Source organism: Physeter macrocephalus, chromosome 13, assembly GCF_002837175.3.
Source record: "Physeter macrocephalus isolate SW-GA chromosome 13, ASM283717v5, whole genome shotgun sequence".
Lineage (NCBI taxonomy): Eukaryota > Metazoa > Chordata > Mammalia > Artiodactyla > Physeteridae > Physeter > Physeter macrocephalus.
Window position 1 is genome coordinate 57,025,031 of NC_041226.1, and position 23,457 is coordinate 57,048,487.

At 37.9% G+C, this 23,457-nt stretch overlaps 1 protein-coding gene across 1 annotated transcript; it reads right to left on the minus strand.

The window, feature by feature from the left end:
- Window positions 1-21,259: 21,259 nt before the first annotated feature.
- LOC102994868 (ferritin heavy chain-like) lies at window positions 21,260-23,227 on the minus strand. Its single transcript, XM_055089378.1, has 2 exons — window positions 23,139-23,227; window positions 21,260-21,796 (listed from the first exon to the last, which is right to left on the minus strand). The coding sequence occupies exons 1-2, from the start codon at window positions 23,225-23,227 to the stop codon at window positions 21,409-21,411; spliced, it is 477 nt and encodes a 158-aa protein (XP_054945353.1). The 3' UTR covers window positions 21,260-21,408.
- Window positions 23,228-23,457: the final 230 nt, after the last annotated feature.

A 23,457-nucleotide genomic window follows, 5' to 3' on the forward strand; every position in this document is an offset into this window, starting at 1 on the left:
AAGCCAAATCCGGCCTCTATACCCTGACACCAGATTAAATCTTGGAGACAGAGTTTTGGGTGAAGTAGAGAAGAATTGCTTTGTTAGGCAGAGGGGGCCACAGCAGGCTAATGCCTTCAAAACTGTGTGTCACGACCTGGAGCGGGTAGTGAGTTTTATAGCCATGGTTCAAAAAGGGCGTGATCAGCTCATGGACATTCTTCTGTTTGGCTGTTTGTGAGGTAAGTGGGAGTCAGCATCATAAACCTTCTGGTTCCAAATGGTCTAGTGCTTGTGGGCAGCATACCATTAAATTCTCCCACCTGGTGGGGGTTTTAGTATCTGCAAAACAGCTCAAAGATATTGTTATGAATATCCCTTGAGGGGAAGCCAGGGCCCTGCCCCAAGGCTGCACTATTGTTTCTTTTGACCTTTCCTCCCTTATCTCCACATTCCCCTCCCTTCCCTAATGAACATCTGTTTGATCCTGACCCTTGGAACTCAGGGAACCTCATGGAGGCTGAATGAAGCCTATTTCCTATAATCAAGAAATGGGGGCTTCCCTGATGGCGCAGTGGTTGAGAGTCCGCCTGCCGATGCAGGGGACATGGGTTCGTGCCCCGGTCCGGGAAGATCCCACATGCCGCGGAGCGACTGCGCCCGTGAGCCATGGCCACTGAGCCTGCGCGTCCGGAGCCTATGCCCCGCAACGGGAGAGGCCACAACAATGAGAGGCCCGCGTACCACAAAAAAAAAAAAAAAAAAGCAAGAAGTGGGAGACACAGAAAGAGTTTTGTGCCCAGGAGCCCCACGGTTTCTGCTTGGTATCGGTATCATATGTTGAACAATGTTTAAAGTTGGCAAGCTCTTTATCATCAAAGTATTAGCCTTGAGATACCCTTCATCTATATTTGTGCCACAACCCATAGAATTCTAGGTGAAAGGATGATTATTTTCATTATTCTTTCCAACTGCTTTTTTTTTTTTTTTTTGGCCAATAGTAATGTTTAATAGCTTTTTGGTGAAAACTACAGTAACATTAAATTCACTTCAGTGAACACTGAGTATTACCAAGAGTAAGACACACTAGGCTTAAAAATAATTAACAAAGTAGTAAATATGTCACAGTAGAACACAAATCTTTAATTAGTTGATTGATACAGAGATGAGTAAGGGAGAATACTTAGTTAAGGGAAAAGACAATGATATATTAGCTCCTAAAGAACTGAGTTAGCATAGTGAGAAGTGCTTCATCACCTGTGTCCCTGCCACCTACACAACCCCTGCCACGTGAGCTCCAAGATGACCTTTCTAACCCAACCATTCCTAGACATCACCCAAACTACCCTCCCCCAGTTCCAAGCTATTGTCAATTCTCATTTAGACATCTCAAATAATGCCCTATATTATCTACCTCACCATTAGTCTTCCCCTCTCCAATACAGTCTCTAGATTTCCAGGAGAGTTACCTTCCTCTTCATCTAGATTAGAACACACACATCCACACTATCTGATATGCAGCTTCAGCTTTTCAGGCAAGTCTTTCCTGGGTCAATTTCCCCTAAAATAGGTTTCATTGCATTATGAGTTTCTCTGACATAGAACTTGTTTACATTTGTCTTTGATTAGTATTAGTCTCCTCCACTAGACTATAATCTCAGTAATGACAAGGGCTATTTTTAGGTTCAACTCTGTGCAACAAGAAGACCTCAACTTGATTTCCACTCTCATTGAGGTTATTGGCAAGAGATGGAGTAATTAGACCAAGGCTTTACACTTGGTTAGCTCTCACTAAATACATACAAAAATAAATGAAAAAACTGAATATCCATTAAATATCCCAAGACTAAAACATGGTCTCATTTATACAGGAGTCTAGGCCGAACATTTTAACTCCCACAAAAGGAAATCCATGGGGGAAAAAAAGGAGTTAAAGGCCATCAACTTTCATAAATGGTCTGAGATATGGGGGCAAGTTCTACTAAAAGTTCCGGTAGCCACAATGTGAGGAAGCAAACAAATTACCAGTTGGCAAATAGTATACGCCCAATTTGTTGAAAACACTACTTATTACAGAGTAGTATAGAGAAAAAGGTGCTTTTGGTGACCAAGTAATGATATGGCTGTGGAAGAAATAGAAGCAAAAATATCAAGGGAAGAAAGTTCTGATATACTTCAACAACATTGCCTATGTCAAGATAAAACCATGCAACTCAGATTGGGACTTGAACCCACGTTCTTTTAACTGAGATCACACACCTGGTCTCAGGACTTAATGAAGCTCAGGTTCTTGATGTCTCATCATAGAAAGAACTCAGTGAGAGACAAAGTGATGGGTAAGAAGTGGATTTATTTAGAGAGAAACACACTCCACAGACAGAGTGTGGGCCATCTCAGAAGGCAAGAGAGGCACCAGGGTTTGGGGTTGTCAGTTTTTATAGGAGTGGGTAATTTCATAGGCTAATGAGTGGGAGGATTATTCTAGCTATTTTGGGAAATAGGTGGGGATTTCCAAGAATTGGGCCACCGCCAATTTGGTGACATTTTATGGTCAGCCTTGGAACTGTCATGGCACCTATGAGTGTGTCATCTAGCATGCTGATGTGTTACAGTGAGGGTATACAGAGGCTCAATGTCTAGTGGAAGTCTCATCCACCATCTTGGACTTAGTAGGTTCTAACCATTTATGTTGTGTCCTATGGCTATGTCATTCTTTTAAAGGTTGTGCCCTGCCCCCTGCCCTCCTGTTTCAGTTTCAGGATGAACAGCCCCCTGGCCTAGGCGGCCAGAGGCTCCACCTGGCTAAGCCACCCACACCTCGCACCACCCAGCGAGCGTCCTGAGCACCCGCAGCAGGAAGAGTAAAGCAAGAGCTTGAGGCACATTTCCATCCCCAAAGTTTACCTCCTTTCCAGATTACGCTGAATTGATGACATTGCTTAATCTTCTCATGAGATGGTATGATTCTTGGAACAGTTATTTCCTCTCAAAGTTCAACTCAGATGAGAAATCTTGTACACTCCCCCCCACCCCGTATTAGTTTGCTGACAATGAGTAGAATCGTGGGGCGAAGGAAATCTGTAGAAATTACACCAAAAAACCCCCCAGAAAAGCAGCCTTTCTTAATCTATCACCAATTTCTTTGGTTCTTATACCTATATAGACAGATTATGTCCAACTACTTAGGCATGACAGCAATCTGTAATGAAAATCAGCACCATTAGGTGGGTACTCGGTTATCACTGATGGATCATTAAAGTAACCACAGACAATTAGAAAGAAGGGCAAACCTTTTAGCTCAACTGCAGGAAAAGAGGAACTGGAAAACAGTAGTGGTCAAACCCGGGCTGCTTGGTTGATGTTCTGAATTAACAGGGGCACCTGTGGCAAAAACCAATTTCACACTTTGGGAAACACAGATACCACTAGGGTCCAAAGTACAGAGTTGAACAATATACAAAATTAATCACAACCTCAGGCTCTTGAACCACCATCTTGGACTTAGTAGGTTCTAACCATTTATGTTGTGTCCTATGGCTATGTCATTCTTTTAAAGGTTGTGCCCTGCCCCCTGCCCTCCTGTTTCAAAACCATTACTTAATTTTATGACAATAAGAGTGCTTGGCTGCAATGAAGTACTCTTTGTAAATCCCATTCTTAAATCTATAAATGACCAGCAATAACCAGCATTTATCAGGATGACAGCACTGAGCAATTCCTCTAGAAAGAGCTAAGGGAGGAAAAGTTGAACTTGCATCAAGTAGCATATGTGTATGGAGGTAACAGTGGAAGAATGGATTATTCACATCTTCTCAGTGGCATTTCTTCCAGTCAATGGTTTCAAACAGGAGGGCAGGGCACAACCTTTAAAAGAAGGTATTTTATCTCCTTATGGAGATAAAATTTAGGAGATATTCTAAGGATGATGATGGAAGTTAGGAAGTGAGATGCACTGAGGTAAAAGTCAACTGTGTGGGAAAGTGAGATGCTGACATAAGATATAGTAATAAAATAGTCATAGGACTCAACCATACACAGAACTCAAATAATTAAGTTGGAAGAAGAAAACAGGCAGGTAGGATCTGAGAGGTTCATTAGCCAAATAACAGAGAGATATTGAGAGGGAAAAAGAGAGAAAGGGAAAGAGGAAAATTATTTGCTGGAAGTAGAATTATTTCTGGAAGTAATACTATACAGAGTTCAAAAAGTTTAGAACAGAAGAAAGCTCATTGGATTTCTTAACTAAAAAAATGGGAAGCAAATTTCTACCGTGTATTTAAATAGAAGTTTTCTGGATCAATTTTATTTTCCATCTCATGAATAGAAGTTTTCTGGATCAATTTTATTTTCCATCTCACGAAAATGGCTATCATAGTAAATACGCTAGACATTTGGGGGATGATGAAAAGTAATACAGATGTGGAAGATGAGCACAAAGTGGCTTATTCTTCATGTATGTATTGGATAGACCCTTGATGGCTTTTGATTCTATGTTCTCATCACAGAAATGTGTTTAATCACAGAAGAGTTATCCTATCCAGTATCCACAAGCATATGATGTAAGCAAATGTGGAATTGGACTAATAGAAACATACTTTGAATGCATTGCTGAACTAGCAACAGCTGTCTTAGAGTAATGGTTCAAGGAGTTGCAGGCCTCGGTCATCAGCATTTATAGTGTTGTTCCCTGAAACAATAATATTTTCAAGCATTATTTTGTCAGGGACACCCTTACAATTTTATTGTATATCTTTTTTTAAAAAAATTAATTAATTTATTTATTTTTGGATGTGTTGGGTCTGTTGCTATGCGCGGGCTTTCTCTAGTTGCGGAGAGCGGGGCTACTCCTTGTTGTGGTGCACGGGCTTCTCACTGCGGTGGCTTCTCTTGTTGTGGAGCACAGGCTCTAAGCGTGCAGGCTTCAGTAGTTGTGTTATGTGTGCTCAGTAGTTGTGGCTTGCAGGCTCTAGAGCACAGTCTCAGTAGTTGTGGTGCACGGACTTAGTTGCTCCGTGGCATGTGGGATCTTCCCGGGCCAGGGATCGAACACATGTCCCCTGCATTGGCAGGTGGATTCTTAACCACTGCGCCACCAGGGAAACCCACGCTTACAATTGTAAAAAACTCACTGGTTTTAAAATACACCAATTAACTAATAATTTCATCCTGTATGCCTCAGCTTTTTGAATTCCTAATATAAACTGCTTTAAAGGAGAATTGCTTCATTTTGGGCATATGATGTTCACCTTACTTTACCAAAGATTTGTACAGTTGAACCATATTCAATGTGACCAAGAATTGTAAGGAAAAATGTATGACTATTTTATGCTGAGGCTCATCAGCTTTCCCTTTAATCCAGAAAACTAGATAAGAGTTCTTAATTTACTAATTGGAGAGGATTATAAATTTGTTCAAGGGGGACACTTGGAATGAAGAAGGAAAAGGCAAAAGGCGAAGGTTTAAACAGATGTGAAAATGTTAAAAGTTCAGTGCTCCACAGTGCAAAGGAATAAAAATATTGAAAGTGGACAGAAAAAATTAGGAGAGTATAATGTCCTGGAAAAGAATGGCATAATGCTTCCTGTTCTCTAGGGACCTAATTATGTGCTCTTCTGTATGGTACGCCTTAAATATTGACAGGCAGGCTGTTTGTATTTGGTTCTTAATTAAAGACTCTCCTCTCACAACCCTAAAAATATTTATCAAAGACATCTTTCTACTCTAACAAGCATACTGTGAAGCCACATGTTGGGAGGCAAAAAAATTGAAAAAATAAAGAAAATAGACTTTAAATATCTTCACAGACTAGAAAAGAGAAACGCTGTAATTTTCAAGGAAAAAAAAAATCTTTGCGTTTATCTCTCTAGGTTTCCAGTCATTTTTTTTTTATATTTCCCATATTGCACATAAAGATCAGTCATGTATTTCTAAACTCCCAAAATTGCATCTATGGTGGTAACTTTTATCAAAAATTGTAATCTTGGGATAAGCCTTATGAAAACAAATTTCACTCTTCGGTTTCTTTGATGAATGCTTTTAATTCAATTTTCATGTAGAAATTCCTAAATATTTTAAATTTTTGTGGCACATGGAAATAAACAGGAAATGGACAATTTTCTAATTGTTATCTAGTTCATTCTAGTAATATTATCATGTCTTGGGAGTGTTTTATCAAAGAAAAGGAGTACCACTAATAACCCATGGAATGTTATGTAATGTCTTGAATCTATGAGGGATTAAATTGTGAGGAGTAGGAATATCAGAAATAGAAATAATTTCAGGAGTATATTTGAGCCTCAGACAAGTTGTTACTTTATGTCAATAACTCTGCTATAGACATTTTAAGGCACATCACTTAACTCTCATGTAAGCAACAATTAATATATTTATACCCTCATTTTATATAGGCCAGAATTTGAACAGTCTGTCAGACTGTAAAGTAGCATTCTTAAAAATTTCACTTCTTAAGTGTTTAGAGCTAGCCGTTAGTTGAGAAAGCTCTGTCACAAAAACATGGTTAAGCAGAACAATCCTTCTTCTTGGCTTCTTCTAAATATGTTAAGCATTATTTGTTTGGTTTGGAAGAGATCTGATTGTTTTTATTGCTGCTGTTGATTCAACCATACCAGTCTAACTAGGATATGATTTTTAGCAAAATTTTTTTTGGCTTTGTGTATTTTTTGTATTCTACTTTCCTTTGTATCTCTCTTTTTAGTGTTTAATTACTTAATTGCTCATAAGAATTTGCATCACTCCAAATCATCTGTTTACCTATTTGAGCACATTTGTGCAGGATTATTTTGTTTTTTTAAAATCACAAAATATTTTAAATTATAAAATATAATGATATTTAAGAGCTGTAAAACATTAATGGTTTCCCCAGAGATGGGCTAAAATATTGATAAGGATTCTCAAAATATAGATCTTTCTGAACTAGACAATAGGAGAATATATTTATAGATTTTCTTGGGTGGAGGAAGGCATGTTACTGCTATATATCCCCCACTGTCGAAGCCTACATTTCAGGTGATTGAAGAATTTTCACTAAATTATTCCATGTTCTAAAGAAAAGACAAAACAGATCTATGTACCTGTGGAAGAGTTAAATCATTTCAACTAGCAAAGCTCTCTGCTCTTCACTGCAAATGTCTTTCCAGTGTACTTTTACTGTGGTGACATTTGGCTGAAATGGGACCATTGGGATCCAAACACACTATCAAATGTGAGTAAAATTTTGCCTTTTAATGTTAACATGTTTTCTAGCCCTTTCTTATAATTTCATACTGAAAAGAAAAAGCCAAATTTTCCTGATTTCTCTCCCAGGTGGACGTAATTTTAAGTATTTAATTCTGTGAATGTAAGTTACTCTTCAAATGTAAATATAGAATTAGAATCACAGAAACAAAATGGTGAAAGGCCTTTGAGAGGTCACCAAATTTATCTGCCTCTTTCCAATAAGTTGGCCTCTTCAGCAATCTGAGCATATATTTATCTACATTCTTTTTTTTTTTAACATCTTTATTGGAGTATAATTGCTTTACAATGGTGTGTTAGTTTCTCCTTTACAACAAAGTGAATCAGTTATACATATACATATGTTCCCATATCTCTTCCCTCTTGCGTCTCCCTCCCTCCCACCCTCCCTATCCCACCCCTCTCATGGTCACAAAGCACAGAGGTGATCTCCCTGTATTTGCTAGTATTTTGTTGAGAATTTTTGCATCTATATTCATGAGTGATATATGAATCTGTAAGATTTCTGTAAGAAGAAAGCCTTTTCAAAGCAAAGGTAAATTTCAGCCTAGCCCTTATCAGCCTTCTGGTTGTTTTTCAGCCACTTTAAACCATTGGATTTCAAAATGTTTTCACCAAGACTCCCAGCATTAGAAAACAAAGCAAAACAAAAACAAAACCAAAACAAACAGTTTCATTCTCTTTCTCTCTCTCTCTCTCTCTCTCACACACACACTCACAAGCTAACCTCTTTTCTAAGATGTATTCTGATATTTCCCCTTTCTTTCCTTTCTCTTCCACTTTCCTTTCTTCTGTTCTCTCATTAGTTAGATATAATAACAGTACAGTTTGAAAATTACCTCTTTAACCCAGGGATAGTAATTAGATAACTTCTTGGACAGATATTTATTTATTTATTTATTTACATCTCAAATTGGGAACTGAGCTGTCCTACACCAATGTTAGTCTTTATAGCTAACATGATTATGAAACCGTGCAACTCAGGTGGGACTTGAACCCATGTTCTTTTAACTGAGATCACACAGCTGGTCTCAGGGCTTTATGAAGCTCAGTGTCTTGATGTCTCATCACAGAATGAACTCATTGAGAGACAAAGTGATGGGTAAGAAGTGGATTTATTTAGAGAGAAACACACTCCAGACAGAGTGTAGGCCATCTCAGAAGGCAAGAGAGGCACCAGGGTTTGGGGTTGTCAGTTTTTATAGGAATATTCCAGCTGTTCTGGGGAAGAGGTGGGGATTTCCAGGAATTGGGCCACTGCCCACTTGTTGACCTTTTATGGTCAGCCTTGGAACTGTCATGACGCCTGTGGGTGTGTCATCTAGCGTGCTGATGTGTTACAGTGAGGGTATACTTTTTTTTTTTTTTTTTGCTGTACGCGGGCCTCTCACTGTTGTGTCTCCCATTGCGGGGCACAGGCTCTGGCCGCGCAGGCTCAGCGGCCATGGCTCACGGGCCTAGCCGCTCCGTGGCATGTGGGATCTTCCCGGACCGAGGCACAAACCCGTGTCCCCTGCATCAGCAGGTGGACTCTCAACCACTGCGCCACCAGGGAAGCCCTACAGTGAGAGTATACTGAGGCTCAATGTCTAGTGGAAGTCTCGTCAGCCATCTTGGACCTAGTTGAGTCTAACCATTTATGTCGTGTCCTGTGGCTATGTCATTCTTTTAAAGGTTGTGCCCTGCCTCCTGCCCTCCTGTTTCAATTATATTTAATGCAAAATGCTCATGCATAACGTGCCAGACATCAAGAAACAAAAAGGACTTCTTTTTATATGTTCCCTCCGTACATGTTAGTACTTGGCATTTGTTTCAGGTTGGCTTTGAGGAGTAGCACTGCAGAGGTTGATACTGAGTATGTCTTTAACCTCAAAATGCATGTATTGTATATTGTTTTCTCTTTTAATAAATCTTTGTCATCATTCTTGGCTAATTCAGAATTTGACTATTACTTTAAAAATCAAGAAAATAATTAAAGGGTGACATATTTTAAGTGGTGTGTCTGTGCATATTTGCTTTAACTTACAAATTTTGTTAGAATTGCCGGTTAAAAGAGAGATATAAGCAAAACAAACCCAGGATGTTTTGATCAAACATTTATCATTTGATAGCACACAATTAAATTATGTCCTTAAAAGTGTTATGTTCATTTGGAAATGATACTGTAGTGGAATAACGATTCAAGCACTTGAAGAATGTTTATACATCAGGCACTAAAATTATTTATTTTTCATGCTTTTTCTTCTCCTTGCCTTATGTTCAGTATGTAAGAATGATTTGTATTTTTGGCAATATTACAATATTACCTTCTTTTTGAGAGGAGAGAGTAAATTAACTGATTAGAAATCCCCATCCTATATTTCCTAGAAGAATGACAACCTTATTAGAAGAATATAATGCATTTGAATTGACTTGAATATGACTAAATTTAACTGCAGCCCATGTTTTCCTTTGAACAAAAGCTTACAAAAGGAAAAATACGTGACAGAAAAAAGTTTGAGTATGGTTATTTCTGTGCCATGTTCTCTGAAACGTGATTTGCAGGTCCATAGTGCAATGTATTCAATCTAAGCAAAAATTACCAGCCGTGGTTTAGAAGATGGACTATTTATGCCATTTCTCAGAAGTTATTTAACTTATAAATTCATCAAAACTATCTTTGAGAGTGTTCACTGTCTTTTGATAAGTTCATTTCCTAAAATAATGCAAATGCACAAACAAAAATATTTCCAAATTCTTGCAAAATAAAAATTCATTCATTACTTTAAAGAATTAAATTTGAGTTTTCCTATTAAGGTGTTTAACTTAATAATCATTTTCTCATGGACGATGACTCCAAAAGGAACATGAAAAAATTTGAACTTTTAATGCTTCTAAGCATATGATCTAACATTTAAATGCATTTTTCTTCAGATGTAATATTCTACTTTCCATGAAACACAGAAATTATACTTGCTCTCTATATATATCGAATAGATCATCCTTTTCTCATATTAATTACATTATCTGTCAGATAAAATTAATTGAAATATATTTTTAAAAAACAAATTGAACTAATTAACAATAGAATTAAATTTTACTTTTACAAACAGTTGCATAGCACAGACAGCAGTGACAGATCTGCCCCATTGCTCTGGGCTAGAGGAGCTAAGGATGGTGCCACTCTTTTTTAGCATTGACCTTTCAGTTTTCATTACACACATGTTGATGGGCTGGAGGAGGGAGGGCATGAGAAAGACTGAGCAGCCAGTAGTCTGAATCCTCTCACTAACGAAAGGTGCCCGCTTGCCGGCCCACCACTCTGCTTCTCGCTCACTCTGCCCACTTTCCAGTTCTACCTCCAGTTGCTGTTGACGGTGGAGCTGCCCTTACCTCAGTTAACCCAGCTTGGCTCTCTGTGCTTGTTCTGGGTAGCAGCTTTACCCAATGGGACTTGTTCGGCCTCTCGCACACATGTTCTCGGATAGAAAGGTGACTGTGTCATTCCCAGAGGAAGCTGTTTGGGGCACTCTCCCTAGCTTCTTTGCTGATCCAAGGTCAATACTCTTTGCCAAAGGTTGGGTGAAAAGAGTCCTGCCACTGTCCTTCACAGAACAAGCTAGGGAGCTGGGGCTTCTTTTCTTCCAGTGTCACCCTCTGCCCCACAGGCAGCTGGGCCTGTGTCCTGGCAGGTTCCTAGGGCTGCCTGATCTTTTTGCACCTGTCGAACTCTAGGGGCTCTGTCTGTGGTCCCTATTCTCTGAATCTCTCTTCATCCTTTCATTCTACCTGACGTCTTATTTAATATTGCTTATGGACTATTTACATGAGGAGAGGAAGTGAAAATCTATAAATATATTTTTAGTAGACAAAAGTTTAATAAAACGTTATTTTCTTATTTTGTGAAGATGAAAGATCAGTTATAAAAATTATAAAGTTTTCTTTATGTAATTAATTTTTATAATTGTTGCTAAATACAATTGTTGCAAATCATCTGCTATGCTTTTCTTCCATTTGCCATTTTCATTCAAAGTCTTTATGTATTTTTGCATTTTAAAACTCTTTTAACGTCTAGTTTGAGCCCTACTATTTTCATGCTGCTTGTTTCAGCCTCTGTTGATCCCCCTTTTTCTAGTCTCCTATAGCCCTTGCTCATTAATTTTGTGTTACTGTCTTTCAATATATGTTTTAATTAGCTAAGGTAAGAATCATTAAAAAAATGACAGTCTGAAATATAACGAAATTTTATTTTACATTTTCTTTTACTTTGCATGGTTTTCCCTCTCAGAGTTTTCACTGTTATTATTGCTAAATGTTGAGGCTCACTGTCATGAGCCTTTAACTAGGAAACTTCCCCAGAGCTAATATTAGTCAACATTGGAACACATGGTGCTTCTTGAACTTTGGCATCAAAAGAAATTAATAATTTACCCTGAATGATATCGCTAGTCATCACCGGGCAGGAAATTTCTGGTTTTATTGCTTTCAGTGTGAATTGTGGCAGTGAACTACTAAATCATGGGCACCTCGGGTTATATGTCATTTTTCCTTTCCTTCTTTAGAACAACACATTAAGCAACTCAATTCAAATTACGTGTCATTCTAATTGGAACTGGATAGCAGTTAGCTTTTATGTGGCAAAATGTCAAGTACATTTTTTTTTACTCATCAAAAGGAATTTGTCAAGAGAAGTCTATAGCTTCATATAAATTACAGTTGTTACTATTAATTTCGTCTCTGTTTCAATTAGCTTATGAACTACTTTAACTATGGGAAGAATAACAACGAGGAAATTCAAGAAGCAACAACTTTGTTTTGTCTCTTGACAGGACATCACTTCTTAAGAGTCAAGTTCAGTGCAAGTTCCAATTCAAATAAATAGATGTTCCCTGTTGTATAAAAACAGAAAAATATTAAATACTAAAGTTGTATATCTTTCTCACTTTAGCACCAGTTTCCCCATTTATATTAATGAAAATATTATGTTTATAAACTCTTTCATAAAATAGCACAAGTCTAATACCAAAGAACTAAATAACAGACAAAAAATTGCATAAGCACAATCCATATTATCTTCCTCCACATGCATAATTGAATACACACTCTAGCTCCATGTAAATTATACTTAAAAGTAATTGTTTTAGAAAACTATAGATCTCTTTTTCTTTCCCTTTCTCTTTCTTTCTTTCTTTCTTTCTTTCTTTCTCTGTCCATTTCCCTTCTAATGTAATAGTAAAAACTTTTGAATTATTGAATTTTAGTGACAGTTTGGAGAAATGTGGAACAAAACATGTTTACTAATAAACCCAAATAAGTTTGGTATCTCTTTTAAAAGAAGCCAAAAGTGAATAAACCTATGTTCAGTAATTAATGTTCTAGTATTTCAGCTTTTGGAATTGATCTAGATATTCAATGAATATCCATCATTTAATTTATCTCAGTGTAACTTAAAGGTTTTAAGTTACCAAAATGATATTGGAAACTATTTTTAAGTAGACATAACAGAAAGCATAATTACTGTTGAAAATTCATTTATAAACTTTTATATGTATTTAATTTGTTAACAATTTTGTTTAGATTATTCATGACAATTTCATGACATATTAAATAGCTTGTCATCATCTTAAGTTATTTTTCTTGCTAACAGATTCTGTAACAGATAACTTGAGCTTGTTTGACTTTTAATAAATCTAGGTAGAATTAAAGTTGTATGCCTGCATTATTTTTAGTCCTAATAACTCTAAAGACATCCCTGTTTTAAATAAACCAACAAACTTAAGTAAGCTTTGATTTACTGAAGATTATCCTAGATCACGTGAACTTGAAAAACATGTGGGTTAGTCTCTGTATTTCTGAGAATATACTTAATTTATTTAAAAATTTTTCTTTAAGCCAATTAAATATAGATTTCTGTAAATTAATTTTGGCAATACTATCTGTTGGCAGAAAAATATTATACATCAATGCATATATGCATAGACATACCTAAACATACAGACAGATACAGAGATCGTTTGTTTTCATTTTTCACTAGTACATGAAAGAATAGTTGGATCCAAATTGTGCTTCTGGCAGACAGAATAAGTTAAGGTTAACTACTCAGATGTCTTAAACTTTTTACTAATAACTGTGGAGAAGACTTTTAAGATTTCTTTTTTGTTTGTTTTCCTCATTTCCAAATGGCCTTCCCCCCACCGGCTCCCCTTTTTTTTCTTTTGATAAGAATTACCAGGGTTTCTAGAGAAGACCAGGTAGAACATTTACATCTCTAAGGCACGGAGAAAGAGTGTGACTTCTGCCAATAAGTACTTCTGTTTCCTAAGGCCAGAATTTTTACAATACCTATAAGCCTTCTGAGGTGAATAGAGGAGGTTTTGTGATTGGGAAAAAGAATAGTGGGGCTTTTTCTGTTCTTGTAAAGACTCAATTTATGAGTTAAGTTTTGTCAACTGAAAAAGAACAGCACAAAGTGAGAGTTGTGAGTTAAGTTTTATCTGGGACAAAATGAGGACTATAGCCCAGGAGGCAGCATTTCAAATAGCTCTGAGAAACTGCTCCTAAGAGGTAGAGGGGAAGGACAGTATATATGTGATTTTGGTGAAGGAGGGGTACATTCAATCAAGAACACATTTTTTGCAGAAGCTTGTGTTAGGGGAACCACTGACTGAAACCGCCGCCCTGGCCAGGCACCATGGTAACAACTTGCATGAGTTATCTTACAACTGGAGGTCCTGGTAAGGAATGTGGAACTAACAAGCTACCACAAACAGGAAGAATTCAGGAAAGATTAAAAGGAGAGGAGACGCCAGTCCATATGTCCTGCCAACCTCCCAGAATGCTTCTTGCTGGAATCCATCTTGGCTGAGCGATGTGCACGCCACCAGGAAGGACCCTGAGTCAGAGCGATTGGCCAGAGACAACCCGGAAACTAACCCACTTACTGTAAAACCCAAGACTGTGAGCCACGTGGCAGTGCAGTTCTGGTTTCCCTTACCCTGCTGCCCTCCTCCCCGGTGCCCTTTCCCAGTAAAGTCTCTTGCTTTGTCAGCACATGTGTCTCCTCAGACAATACATTTCCTAGTGTTAGACAAGAGGCCCCTCTTGGGCCCTGGAAGGGGTCCTCCTTCCTGTAACAGTTGCTGCAAGTCTCATGAAGGTTACTGCTAGTCACAAGGAGCAGACATCACCATTAATGATTCTAGTGTTTTTCTACATATAAAAAGATGCAAGAATTGGACTCATAAAATCTCCTGAAAATATCTATCTGAAGGCCTGTTCTGCCAGTTTTTCTCAGAACACAGAGTACTGAATTCCTGATCTCTACTCTGAACTCCCTTCAGGGTGTGTTGAAGGTCAGAGGTTTCATTAGCTTGTGATTTAATCCTCATAGAGGCAGATGGCAAGTGCCAATTTTTAGGTGGCAGTTGTACAGGTCATCCTCAATTTGTAGGAAAGTGTTTTTAATTCCTCAAAAAATTGGGCTGCAACCTGAATGATATCAAGGGGTGACCAAACATCCAACCACACTGTTATTATGGAACCAAGTTCATTTGCCTGACAACGTGCAGCAAGTCAAACATTGAAACACCTAGGTTTGCAGCAGAGAAAAGTTTTATTCACAAGGCAGCCAAGGGAGAAGGTGGAGAACAAATCTCCCAGAAGATGAGGGGATGAGGGGTATTTATAACAAAGTTGAGGCACGGGGATCATGGAGAAAGGTGATTGGAGATGAGAAAAAGGTGAGATAATCATCATTATGCCCAGGTGCAACTAACCTGCATGCTTCTTCGTGGGGCACAGGTTCAGAAATAGTGAGTTACCACACCCTGAGGGTGGAATTTTTGGCCCTCTGACACCAAAAGGTCATGGATCGGACACTCCCGCTTGCCCAGTTGGAGGATCATTGGTCCCAAACCAGTCTTAATTAGTTCGAGCTGGAACTGGACGCAGCTGACTCCAAGTTCCTGAAAAAAAGCAACTCAGCCACACATCTTATTGTTGAGGCTACGTGTTGCTCAGAGGACATGCAAGTTTTTGTAAAACCAAAGCTAGCTTCATCCGTGAAGGCATGTTACGATCTATTATTTACTAATGGCTAACTGCTGACTACCCTCCGTTTCATTATCTTTAGTTTCCTTCTTTCTGTCAGGGAGAAGATCTTCAGAGTCTGGATTTGGAAAGAAAAGGACAACGTAAAATTTTACCTTCCTTTCTCAACCGGGCAGTGCAGAGATCTTGGAGAGCTGACCCGGGTAAGAGTTCTCACTCTTTGCTGGCTTCTGCTTGTTTTCCCCAGGATCCCACCTGCAGGGTCCTGAGCAAGTGGGTTTAAAGTAAAGCATGTAACTCTGGTATCAAGTAGAATTTGGCAAGATTTTCCATTAAATTTTAGTTTCTCCTTGGTTATTTAAGAGAGCAACTGGAAACAGTTTATTGGAGAATCTCTTTGAGTCTGTCAACCCTGGGAGGGGCCCACATGGAGGTCATCCTTTGAGGGTAGATACCGGCTGATCTAATTGGTATGGAAGGATTTGACAAAACTTCCTAGGACAATATTTTTTTCCAATGTTCTTGTTGATTGCAAATGAGACACAAATTTCTGGGCCAGTGTTTTGATGATGGACCCCTAGGGGCATGCAGTGGGGAAGGCCCAAGGTGTTGCTTTAGGTTACTGGCTTTGGAGTTGTTGCAGTTGTAAAACCACTAACTTGGTGGACGGTTTTGTGGCTTCTTCATTGTGGAAAGGCAATTATTATAGAGGATTAGTGACTGAGTATTCAGATAAAGGAGGAGAGAGGAGAGTAGTTGGAGTCACATCAGTCTTAACAGTATTTTGTTTTATATACCTCTTGTGTCTAATTTTTTATTAGCCTTTTGTAATGAATCTTTTAATGAAGCTATTTTGGAGTCTCGAAGCCTTTGGGAAGCTTCTGCGTGCCAGTTAAAATAGATATTCCACTCTGTTGGTTTGATTTGGGAAAGCTTGCTTTCAAGTGTGCTTTTTAAATGAATGATTGTGTCTAATTGGAATGTTCTTCATAATGGCTATTGTAATTCTAGGTGTCTCACTAAGATTTGCCATTTTTGTAGATGCTTCAACTTCTGGAGTTCTTAGACATAAAATAAGCAGGTGTGCTGGAAGGCAGTGTGCTCAGTCTTTGAAACTTGAAGACCCCATTTCTTTAGCTAAAGCTTGGATCTCTTGGAGCCAAATTATTACCAAAGAGCAATGTGCTCCTAGGTAGGAGGTTTTGTGGTGTTTTACAGTGTACCTCATTGCATGGAAATTTTCTTGAGGTTGGCAGGTGACCTAGTGTCAATCTAACCCCTTCTGTGACCGGCTTATCTAGCATGGGAGTCTTAGAGTTAGGTAGCAAGTGCTCTAACAGCTTTCTTTGCATAGCCACCAGTATTTTGGCTTTGCCTTCCAAGATTCCCATTGGCAATAGATCTATTATTCCTTTCATAAAATGATTTCTTTATATTGACATATGCTCTTATGGCTTTTAATAGTGCGACTTGTGTCTACTAGGATTTTGATTTTGATAATCAGTCTGAATCTCTTGTCTTAGTTTATTTCCCAAGTCCCCAAGTGGCTTATGCTGTGAGTTGACCTCGAGGCTTTGCGAGTTTCCTAACAACTGCCATTGTGGACTCCCAGTACAACTATACCAGAAACTTTCCAGGACCCTAGAACCTTTCTGGGGAAATATATATATATATAAAATGTATATCTATTTTTAAATAAAGTTTGTTTGAATCGGAGAGTTGGATGCAAGGGAGTGGAGCTCAAATTTGAGAGCGACTTGCCCAGTGCCCTCCGTAATGAGGAGAGGAAGGGTAAACTCAAAGGGCGCCTGGCCTGTGTGTCTCATTGTCTTACAGACTGTTAGCACACAGATTCCATTCCTTGCCTTGTCACCAAAAACTGTTAGAAATGATGAGAGAAAACAATTCCGGTGGTACAAACAAGGTTTATTTAACACTTTATGAAGTGGACAGTTTCCTTTCAGAGAACTTCAAAATGGGCAGAGAGCAGGACACTTCTGTAGGATAAAGAATAAAGAACAAGGAAGGAAAAAATAGAAATATCTGATTGGCTGGGACCACATATTCAACATTGTTTGGGGTGAGAAGGCCCAGAGTTGGCTTGATGTTTGGGTATTGGCTGACTGGATATATAGTGTTTCTGGACATGCGGAGCATTTACAGGGAAATGAAAGTCATGTAATTTTCGGTTTGCTAAAATGTGGCACCCTGGGCAGCATTAGCTCCATTCTGGGCTTAGAAAGTTATTTCAACATAGTTGATAATCTGAAGAGATGTTTCAGTTTAAAATTGAATATATACATATGAAAAACAGAATATGCAGCTTTGTTACACCAGTATACAAATAGGCATAGCTTTGGATGATTTATATAGTATTATAGAGTAATACTATATGTTCATTATAGAGAGACCAAAGTCAGAAAATGCTTCAATTCTGTGTTAAGTGTTCTTTCATATTTCTAATAAAACCTTTCGTATCGTAATTTTAATAAGCTATTATGTTAGAAAATATTTGTTTTACAGCTATTAGTCTGATTTAATTTACATTTAATTATAATTATACCTGCAGTGGTGCAATAAATAAACATTTTGTGACATAATTTTATCCATTTACTTCAAAAAATATATGGAAAATCTTCATTTATTCAGTGAACATATATTGATCACCATCTTTGGGGACATTATCTGGAAGGGAGAGCAGTTAACCAAAAGTCAAGTTTACCTTACTCCAGCAGAATGGATAGATATTTAACAATATGTTTAATAGTTTATATATTGATTACAACTGTGGTGTGGTATTTAATAGACAAGTTCAGGTTTATAAAACAGTGTATAATAGGGATCTAAATGTTAGTAAAGAGTCCTCTGAAGAAGAGTTGTTTTGAGAGCTCAAGAATGTGTAAGTATTAACTTTAAAATAATAGTGATGAATGGAGCAGGAATGATGATGCATGTAAAACAACCCAGGAAGAAGAAATGTGAGGACAAATCCCTAAGTAAGGAAAATACTCCATTCATTACAGGAATTGAAAAAAAGCCAATATGGTGGCTTAATGCCTGTAAATTACTAGTAGATGGATGCTGCAATAGACTAGGGAGACAGAAGCCAATTATTTAGAGTATTGTAAGCCAGGTTAATAATTTGTCTTTTTAGTTTAAGAAAAATGGGGAGAAAACATCTAAAGTTTTCATGTTTGTCAGAATTTTTCTTAAGGCAACTGACTTATCCATACCTCAAACTAGATTAGGCATAAAGAGCAATTTATTGATTCACATTGCTGAAAATCTATGATTCATGACTCATGATTCATTTCACATGACTGTGAAAGACTGAATATACACATGGACAATAATGAGGCCATATATAAAAATAAAACTCTGACCATAACCTGCAGCCACCTACCCAGGAAACCAACCCATTATCTACAGTAACCAGCTCAGGAAGCCAGCTGCTATAAATCAACCTTTCAGCGAAACCAGATTGCAATCTCTACTGACAGTCCGGGAAGCAAAACAGTAACTCCTATAAAAATCAGCCCCAAACAGCCAGGACTTGTTGAATAAATGGCAACTTCCCTATTTTTTGTCCTTGCTTCCAATTTAGGACCAATCAGAGAAAGGCAAATGTGCACCTCTAACCAGTCACAAATGATACACTGCTTCTAGTTAGCTTAGTTCCAGCTTCCCCTTCCCAACATCTTCCAATCAGGGCAAACCTGAAGCTTCCTCTTTTTCTCCTAAAAGTTTTCCCACTCCTCTGCCTGCCTCGTCTGCCTGCCTTTGAGTCTCTACCAAAATGCAGGTGATGGTGGCTGACTTCCTTGCTCTCCCCAGTCTAAAAAATAGCCTTTGCTTGTTCTCATTTTGTTGGTCTTTATTTCCACAACTGGATTCGGGGGCTGAGAGAAGCCATCAGTAATCTCTCTCTTTTTCTTGTTCTCTCCCTATTTCCATCTCTCTGGTCAACCTTTTTCTGTTTTATTTTCTGTCACAAGACAAAGATGTCCACAAGTAAGTCAAAACTAATATCATCCACCAGATAGAGATCACAGAGAAAAACTAAATACTTCTACATAGACAGACCCAGGGAAATCTCCAGAGCAGTCAAAGTCCTATCTTAGGGCACAGGTACAGTCCTGAACTAATTATTGTTTCCGAAGTAGGTGATTTGTTACTGGGGATCATAAGATTACAGTACTTGTATGTAGAATTGCCATATTTATTGGGGAAAAGATGCCTAGTTTCAGGTGAAATTTAGGTAAACAGCAAATATACTTTCTTAAAAATTACAAGCATGGCCCATGAAAATAATATAGGAAAAATATTTTGTGTTTAACTCAAATTCAGATATAACTGGGCATCTTATATATAATATGGCAGCCTTACTCACATGACATGAAAGGCAAAGATATTATAATCCATGTAATAGGCTGAGAGGTTGTGTGGGGAAAAATCCAGAAAGAAAATATGCCAAGCTTAAAAAAAGTAATAGATACCACTAAAATGTCTAAATGAGAATGAGATATTCAGATTTTAAATTTGAAAGAATAACCCTAGTTACTATGTTACAGAATAACTAGAGGGAATAGGACAGAATGTAGGATATGTATGGAGAGGCTATCGCAGCAGATGAGTTGAAATGTAGGTGGTTTTAACTGGAATGATGGCACAGGGATAAAAACAAATACATTAGACCACTGGGGTGGTAGAAGCAATAGTGATTGGAGATTGTTACTTGCTAATTAAAAACGGTAAATTTAGTAAGATTACAATTAAACTGTTAGAATTTAAGGGAACTTAGTCAGTCTACGGGATGCAAGGCCACTGTGCAAATTCAATTTTTCTTTGTATGAAGCAACTATAAAACCATTCAAAAGTGAAGTTTGAAAATATAGCATTTAGAGTAACATCAGAATCAGCACATGATTAAAAACAAATCAAATAAAAGCTGGGTGATACTTCTTCACAGTAAGATATAAAGCTTTTGAGAGTAAATAAAGAATACCTAACTAAATGCCGATGTACACCCTCTTTGTTGATTTGTAGCATGCATATTATAAAGTTGATATTCCTCCCCCATATTTATATATAAATAAGATGTAAGCCCAATCCTAATCCCAGCAGGTGTTTTTTGAATATATACAAGTTGGTTCTAAAAAGAATATGGAAATATGAGAGACAAATATAATCAAGTCAGTATTGAAAAAGTACACAGTTGTTGAATGTACTCTGTTGGATTTTAAGACATATATTAAAGTTAAAGTAGTTCAGAGAACTGGTATTGACACAAGGATAAACAAATAGGTAAATGAAACAGAATAGAGTCCTGAAGCAGAACCAAGTACATACAACTACATTATTTAAAACAAGCTAGCCTTGCAGAAAAGAGTTAGATTCATTCTTTTCAATAAAGAGTTCTGGTTCAAGAAAGGGTTGGATATCCATATGAAAAGCATGAACAAATTGACCTTTTGCTTTTCCACAAAAACAAAACCACTAAGCTGGTCTTTAGATTTATATGTGAAACAAAAAAGAAATAGAATGTGTGGACAATAATATGTGAAGATATAGTAATTATAGTCATGTTAAGAAAGATACTTAAAGAGGATGAAAAAAATACTGAACATGAGACAATTGAAAATGTTTGACAAATTGTTACCAAACAAAAGTTCCTGTGCTGGACTCGCAGTGAGACCAAACAAACAGAAATGTAGGAGTTTGGAGCAGAGAAAGGTTTATTGCAAGACAAAGCAAAGAGAATGGGTGGCTTGTGCTCAAAAAATCCAAACTCCCCCATGTTTTGGGGGGAAGTTTTATAGGCAAAATTTGGGGTGAGGGCTGCAGGGTATGTGACTTTCTTCTGATTGGTTGGTGGTGATGTAATAGGACAGTGTTCCAGGAATCTTGTGCTCAGCCTGAAGTTACCATCCTCCACCTGGGAGGGGACCTTAGTTCCTGCAGAATAACTCAGGTTTTTTTTTGGGGGGGGGGTACCAAATTACTTTATTTGAAGGAATGGTACTAAGGAAAGGACTTGTAGATGTTTTGGTACAACTTACAGAAAAGGTAAAGGTAACCCAAACGTGCATGCACTGCCCTGGTGACCAGGAAAGTCACCCCTGTGGCTACGGGAAGCCGGCCTAAGGCTTAGCTCTCGTTATCACTATTTCCCAGGGTGTGCTTGTCAAAGAGATACTGTGCCATGCCAGATTCGGGGGCCCCCATCGTGCGCAAGTTGGTGACGTGGTCACCCAATTCTGTAGTGGATTTCACCTGCTCATTCAGATAATGAGTCTCAATGAAGTCACACAAATGGGGGTCATTTTTCTCAGTGGCCAGTTTGTGCAGTTCCAGTAGTGACTGATTCACACTGTTTTCCAAGTGTAGTGCACATTCCATTGCGTTCAGCCCATTCTCCCAGTCATCACGGTCTGGTTTCCTGATATCCTGAAGGAAGATTCGGCCACCCGCTTGGCTCTGCAGCTTCATCAGTTTCTCAGCATGTTCCCTCTCCTCACAAGATTGGTGAAGAGCGCTATAGGTTTTTGATTGTTCCCCCTTTCTTTCTGCGGTTTCCTAACTTCCCTGATTAGCAGCTACTTGAATCTGCTCTTTGGTATTCAGGAAGGTCTAGGAGGCTGAAGCCTTTATCCTGCAGATAAGAAATGGGGACATGGAACGGCTTTTGTGCCCAGGAGGACCCCACAGGGTCCTGCTCGGTTACAATATTAAAATAAAGAAAATTTTTAAGTCAAAAAATATCATTAACAGAGTGAAAAGATAAGTTATAGAATGAGAAGATATTTGAAACACATATTACCAACATCAGGCTTATGTCTAATACATTTTAAAAATAATTCCTTTATAAAAGAATTCCTACATAAAAGACAGAGAACAAATAGAAAAAGGACAAGAGGCTGTAGCAATCACTCTGCAAAAGATAATATCTGAGTGGCCAACAAAAATATAAAAGGGTAAACATTCTAGGTCCAAGAGGGAGGGGAAATATGTATACATATAGCCAATTCACTTCACTGTACAGCAGAAGCTAACATAACATTGTAAAGCAATTATACTCAAATTTTAAAAAAAGTAAACATTCTCTTTTGTTAGTGGAAAACAATTTGGTTACAGTGCGATACCCACTGGAATAGATACAATTTCAAAAAGTTAACAATCTTCAATTTTGGCAAAGATGTTGAGTAACCGGCATTCTTAAACACTGCTGGTGGGAGTATACATTTGTACAGTGTCTATAGAAATGTTTATTGTTGCTTACTGGAATTGAAAATGTAAATTTCTATGACCTAGCAATTTCACTCTTATTTATAACCAACAGAAATCCATATAAGTTGTAATAAAGGACATTTATAAACATATTTATGAAACTAAGCTGGACCCTATGGGGCTCCTAGGCACAAAGGCCTTTCTGTGTCCCCTTCTCTGAATCCTCTTTTATCGAAGTGTTATTCATAATCCAAAATGTGGAATAACTGAAATGTTCACTACAGGAAAATTCATGCTACATTTTATATATTCATACAATGTGTATGTGTATTCATATGTTTCATTGTACGCAGTGAAAAAGGAGAAAAACTCCTACACACACACACACACACACACACACATATCATAGCTTAACTGAGTGAAATAAACCATACCCACAAACATATTTGTATAGTTCAATTATATAAAGGTCAAAAACAGACCAGATTTAGCTATGATGCTAGAATTCAGGATAGTGAGAAATAAGGACCAATAGTGTTTCAGTTATCTGTTATCTATTCCAGTTATCTGTTGCTACATAGTAAATACGGTGACTCTAAGGGTCTTCTTATTTTTCTCATAACTTTTTGGGTCAGGAGTTCAGGAGTGACTTGAGTTCAACTCTGATCTCAGCAGGATTGGCTATGGTTGGAAGATCTACTTTCCAGATGATTCCTTCACTCAGTTTTCCTTGACCCATCCTCACTCCCATTATGTCACATTCTCCAGGGGCTTTTTACATGGTTTTTATTTCTCATAGTATTCTTGCCTCAGGATATTCAAACTTTTGACATGGCAGCAGGCTTGCAAAATAAGTCTTCGTAAAGATAGGAAGTACAAGCTACAGCTCTCTTATATCCTGGGCCCAGAAGCTGACACCAGCTTTATTTCTACCATATTACATTTGGTCAAGGTAATGATAGATACCTC